Genomic DNA, 6,000 nt, shown 5'->3' on the forward strand with positions numbered 1-6,000 from the left:
TAATCAAAATAGTAGTCATAGTCACCAAAGTGTTAGTGTTTAAACTTGGTTGTTTAATTACAACCAGCTAGACTGTAACAGCATTAACCACAAGCATGTAAATAGCCAGCAGGAAGGCTCTTTGCTGCCTGGCTTCACAGGTACTGAATGCATGAATGGATTTAGAAAGATCTGAATGCCAAACAAAAACCAACTATACAATCATTTTAAATAAGAGCCTATCTCCTATCCCCTCCCTCGTCTATCATCTGCACTCTTCCCAACTGAATCAGTAAGATAAAATGACAGTCTAGACCAGGTGAAATATGTTAACACAATCCAATGAAAATGAAAGAAAACAATCCAGAGTTTTGAGTGTTTTTTTACACTTGTAATAAACTGGAAAAAGTATTTCAATTAAGTAAACAACCATATGCCACGAAAAAAGTCACTCTCATCATCCAGCATACTAAAGCCCTTACATAACTCTAGATAAATTTTAATAAACAGTAGAAACTAGTATACCATTCATTAGAAACCGCAAAATATTTTTTTTAAGAAAAGTGTCAAGTACTCAAAGAAAGCTCAAGAAGCCAAAATCTCAGAATCCACACATCCTGGTATTACCTAATTTTCAATTAACTACCCAGACATTTAATCATCATCAACTTTTTGCGATTACAGACAATTCAATGCATCTATTTTAAAAGACTATGAAGGACTTTACATTAACCTTTATATTCTACTCAGCAAGGTGTCTGTACTCCAAATAAGCTCTCATGTTCCAGGAAAGAAATACAAACTCATGATATGCCTGTGATCACTGATGGCCTGTTTATGTAATTCTAGTCCACTAAATGTAATACATAGAATATGCTCTTGATTATGTAAAGAAACTAGTATTTCTTGATGAGATACTCTAATTCTCTTCTCCAATGGTTACAATTTTTTAAAGGTATGCAAAGAAGTGAGTATCACTCCCATGAAAGACAAAAAAAAAGTCTAATTCTGTTCCAAAATTAACTTAGTCTCATGTCTCATGTATTTCTATTAAGTCTTTCAAGAATTCCAGAGAATCTTTTCATAGCTCCATTTCTGGAAAGTAAAATCAGTATAGAAGTAATTTGGGAACTTGAAAATGGCATTCTTTTTTTTTTTCAGCAGATGCCAAATTTTTGACCGACATGGCTCCCACAATTACTTTGTTACCATCAGTCCAGTCAGTTAACAGGTTGTAGGAAAAGATTCGTTTTTGCAGACACTGCTAAGCTGTTTAAAGAGAAGAGAGAGAGATTAATTTAGTGATCACAAAATGCACAAATATTTAAAATATTTTGAACACTTTTGTTGGATTATATCAGAGGTGTGGCTACATTTTTTTTTAACAAATGTGGACTTTTTAGGTAAGTCAAGGAAGTACAGAAACAGTAAGTCAAGATGATAGAAATGGTAGGTCAATATGTGTTAGTTCAATTAATGTATGAATTCCTGCCACCATCAGAAGACAAATATTAAAAAGCTACTTCTTTAGTCCAGTTCTGTATAATTTTACCATTGAGGCACAATTAGGGGAAAGAAAAACACCAAAAAGGTCCCCCAATACTAAATTGTTTTTAACCATTACAATAAATAAAGCCAAATCTGAAAATTTCAAAAACAATCCACTTTATATTCCAGAAATCTCCTTTATCCAAATATTAATCATTCAAAACACAATTTTCTAAAAATAGTAAGACAACAGTTTCATATTAATCATAACTTTTAATTAACAAGTAGTGAATAGGACACTTAATTATTTACTACATACTGAAATAAACACATCTGTTGTAAATTCAAAAACTCAAACATTTACAGTAAAATGTGCTTACACATAAATTTATTTAAAGCCCCTGTTAAATAGGTCCTAAATACATGCAATTACCGTGTAAAAACAAGACCATGAGTTGATGTAAAAAATGACAAAATCACTAAGTCACCAAAACTAGAAAAAAAAATAATGAAATGGAAACTAAGAAAAGACAGTTAAAAAACATAAGGAACCTAACAAAGCAGCTTTAAAAATAGGTCATACTAATCTTTCCATTTTCAAAAGTTCTTAATCAAGTAATTCCAAAACTGCCATTTATAAAATGACAATCTAAAAATCTACACTTAGAATTTCAAAACATCTCAATTCAGAAAGTTTTGACTACTGTTTCTTCCCAGCCCCAAACTTCAAATAATGCAGGAAAAGCACTGACATTAGGAAGAAAATATTCCAAGGGAATGATATAATTTTTAGAAAAACGAACTTACTGCTTCCAGAACCTTTTGATTAAGACCCACAGTCAGCATTAACAACAATCATTTTTCCTATTTTCATCCATTATTTTCCAATGTCATGTTAGAGATGAATAAATTCTTTGAGCCCATAACTGAAAGATCAACAAACCTGGTTTTATTATGACACCATATTTTTGTCGTTGGTACTGCACAAAATTATATACAAAGAAATATATACAAAATGTTCAAGTATTAGTTAAATTTCAATTCAAGGCTTCTGTTTCAAAAAGCTACATTTAACATATTTCATAAAGATAGCACAAATTAGTCATTTCAAATAATTTTCCAACTACTTTTGGTTTATATATATATGTATATATATTATTCAGTAGGCACTAAAAATCCATGCAGCTGCATTGTGAGGGGCTTGCTCCTGCCCTTAGGTATAAGCAGGTTCATCACTCCAGGTTGTGAGTTTAGCTACTACCCATTCATGCTCAAGTGCAGTAGATGATTTTACAGAATATGCTGTGATGCACTGGAAACCAGAGACCAATTTAGGTCTCAAATCTAGCAACAAATCATTTACATTGTGCAAGAACAAGGATTCCATTTTCATAATCAAATAACAACAAAATAAAAACATTTCATAATATAACTTACATCTTTGGACTGCTGGAAAATACTTTTTAATTATGAACATTTTAAAAACAAAAGACAGCAGAAGCCCTGATATTACCTCTTTTTCCTCATTTCTTATACTACCTTTTAAAATAAAGCAGGAAATGTGGCCAGCAGCTGGTCCCGTCTCTTCTGCCCCAACAGCTGTATCCACTTTAGCACAAAGAAAAACAAGGATGCTAAATACGTATATACTTTATCAAACAGTGACGTTTCACAAAGAATTTAATACTTCTTACACCGAAAGACACCATAACTGAATTTATACAACTGGACAATACATAATGAAGTATTTCAGGGGAAGAACACGTCCCATCTTTGGAAAAGTAGCATCAACCAGGACATTTAAGTGGCCAGAACCACTCAGTTTCAAAAATTACTTTTAAATAGGACAAATACTCTTGAAATATAAAGATTCTTTGTGAAGCCTCACTTTACATGTTTTCATTCACATTTCACAACCTTCAATATCTAATCATACATACATAAATTTAACCTAAAATTGTAATACAACATAAAGTAAGTGTTTTCAACAATTTATTCATGATCAGTGATAGGGTAAATCACTGTGCTGGTCCTCAAGGAAACATTTCATTAACCATTCTTAGTCTTTCCCCAGTTAACTAAAACACAGGAAGGAATCTTATATGCATGTTAATTTCCAACTTCTCTAATGGAGAGATATTAAAATGTTACTTTCAGTAGGCTGAATTTCTGTATCTTCTACTGAAAACCTAAAAGGCATTCTTGAATATTTAAAAGATTTCTGTCATCTCCAGCAAAATAACTATTACATATGTGCATGCCCCAAATACTTATTTGTCAACCTCTGAAAAGTTGCATTAAAATTGGAATTCCAATTTGCACCTTGTACAACTCGGAACTTCCATTCAACTTCACCTGTTTCACTGTCTCCAAACTGTATCTCTATAAGCAGGTTTCAGTGTACAGTTGGAACCGATGTCATCCAAGGCCATGTCCACACTGGGGACAGAAGAGCTAGGTACACGCAAGTCTGAACAAGGGGACACATTAACAGCTATTTCAACCAGAAGAAGCATCTTAAATACATTATTGACCAGCACAAGTCTGTTTCCAGGGTGGACAGGGCCCAAATTAGATTCCCCTCCCACCTTCCAAAAAAGAAAAAACAAAAAGATCACACACACACAAATTGAGATGTTGCCCATTAAAGTAGACTAAGCAGCAGAGCATGAGCGTTACGTGAAGAGATGGATCCTTACCAGGTTGTGAGGCGGGAACGACTGTTCTGTAACCCCTACAACGGAGCCTGGCAGGAAGGAAATCACCTAAAAAAGAAACTGTCAGAGAGATTTAATAGTCACAGGTTATCATTAGGAGTTGGTTACAGTGTCACATTCATGCTTTTAGCTAAACACTTAAAGACTCAATATTACTTTTTTTCCTCCTCTGAAATGTGTCCAGTGAAGATGTCCCACTAAGGTGTTTTACATGGAGTAAGGGAGTTGAAAGGGGTAAACGCGGATAAAGAGCAGATTACTTGACCCTACATTTTAAGAGACGACGACGCCTTCCGAGCGCACGCCGAGCAGAACTCCACCGACACCTTATCCTTGTCCACATGAAGACACACTCCTCCCGCTGAGTCGTCCTCTTCCAGCACGTCCTGCTGCTGCTTTCCCACGGGCAACGCGTAGTCGTGGTCACCGGCGGGCGAGTCTCTGAAGAGCGAGGTGGTCAGCCGCAGTCCCACGCCGCTCAGCCGGCTCAGCAAGCGAGCCAGTCCAGTCTCGTTGGCCAAGACGGCCCGTAGGTAGCGACTCTCCTCCTGCAGTGCCTGCACGCGTTTGCTCAGCTCCCGATTCTCGGCCCGCAGCTCCTGGTTCTCGGCTGCCAGACCGCGGACTCGACTCTCCAGCCCCATCACGTACTCCTTCTTCTTCAGCCGATTTAGACGGGCAGCGGCCGCCGCCGCCTTCCGGGGACTCTTTGTCGCCGCCTGGGTGTTGTCGTTGCCGCCGCCGCCACCACTGCCGCCGCCGCCTCCGCCTCCCGGGGACTTTCTCCGCCTCTTTTCGCCGCCGCCACTGTCACTGCTGCTGCTGCAGCCTCCGATACCGTTTAACAGCCTCTGCAGTAGGTCGGAGAAGCGCTGCATCTCAGCGGCCGCGGCCTCGTCGTCGTCGTCCCCTCTCCAAAGGCCGCCGCTATCCGAGCCTCCGCCGGACGAGGAGAGAGGCCCAGGCGAGCTGAGCCCGGGCTCCAGGTGCCAGTCCGGCTGCCGAGGGTCCAGGAGATCCGCCAGTTCCAGCCCTGACAGAAAGTCCATGTCCTCGGTCTCTTCCCCGGGGACGCTGGCAATCGCTTCTTCCTCCATCTCCTCGGGGGAGGGCGCGCGGACGGCCAGGCCGCCGCGGCTCCCCCGCCCGGCCTCCAGCTCGTCAGCGTCGCCGTGCGGCTGCTGGCGGCCGGGAGATCCGGCCGCCGCCGTCTCCTCCTCCGCCGCTGCCGACGCTGCCGCCACCGCCGCCCGAGTCACGTCCGGGGGCAGCGAGCAGGTCGCAGCCGGCGCCGGGCTCTCGCTGCGGGTGGGGGAGTCGCTGCCCGACGCTGCCAGCAGCTTGGTCAGGCTATGCCTCATGGGGCCCAGCGACGGGCCAGCGTAGGCCCCGGCCCCTCAGACTGGGCCTCGCGGGCCCCAAAGGCCCCAGGCCCCAGCGCGGGCAGCCGGGGCGCCGGGCGAAATGAAATGGAAGGTAAATTTCAGTCGCCTGCCGCCTGGCTTGGCTGATGGACCCCCCGCACCGGTGCGGGGGCCAGGAACGGAAGATGGAAGCGGCGAGGCCCGGCGATGACTCGGCCGCGCCACCCAGACAACGGCCTGGACGGAAGTCGGTCCTCCTCCAACAGCCCCTCCCACCGCCTTTCGCGCGCCACCAAGCAGTGATATCGCGAGAGTTTAGGGTGCTTTGGAGTAGCAGTAATTCTGGTAATTTAGTGATGTCATAGTAACAGCGGCAAAATAAATAAATAAAACCCAGATTTTCACCCCGAAATCAATGTTACCCGATACCCAGACTCAAAACTTCAGCACTT

General features: G+C 42.0%; 1 protein-coding gene across 4 annotated transcripts; it reads right to left on the minus strand.

Annotated features, from left to right (window-relative positions):
* Window positions 1-348: 348 nt before the first annotated feature.
* On the minus strand, window positions 349-5,698 carry CREBZF (CREB/ATF bZIP transcription factor). Of its 4 annotated transcripts, XR_011389776.1 has the most exons (6): window positions 4,455-5,698; window positions 4,167-4,244; window positions 3,823-3,937; window positions 3,007-3,075; window positions 2,275-2,393; window positions 349-1,248 (listed from the first exon to the last, which is right to left on the minus strand). XR_011389776.1 is itself a non-coding variant. In XM_070076248.1 (1 exon), the coding sequence occupies exon 1, from the start codon at window positions 5,543-5,545 to the stop codon at window positions 4,451-4,453; it is 1,095 nt and encodes a 364-aa protein (XP_069932349.1). In that variant the 5' UTR covers window positions 5,546-5,698; the 3' UTR covers window positions 4,243-4,450. The 4 variants fall into 4 exon arrangements, 1 of the variants encoding a protein (XP_069932349.1); XR_011389774.1 differs by lacking the exon at window positions 3,823-3,937; XR_011389772.1 differs by lacking the exons at window positions 349-1,248; window positions 3,823-3,937 and having other exon boundaries at window positions 1,628-3,075.
* Between the last annotated feature and the right edge of the window lie 302 nt (window positions 5,699-6,000).

The sequence above is a fragment of the Oryctolagus cuniculus genome, chromosome 1, assembly GCF_964237555.1.
Source record: "Oryctolagus cuniculus chromosome 1, mOryCun1.1, whole genome shotgun sequence".
In the NCBI taxonomy this organism is placed as follows: domain Eukaryota; kingdom Metazoa; phylum Chordata; class Mammalia; order Lagomorpha; family Leporidae; genus Oryctolagus; species Oryctolagus cuniculus.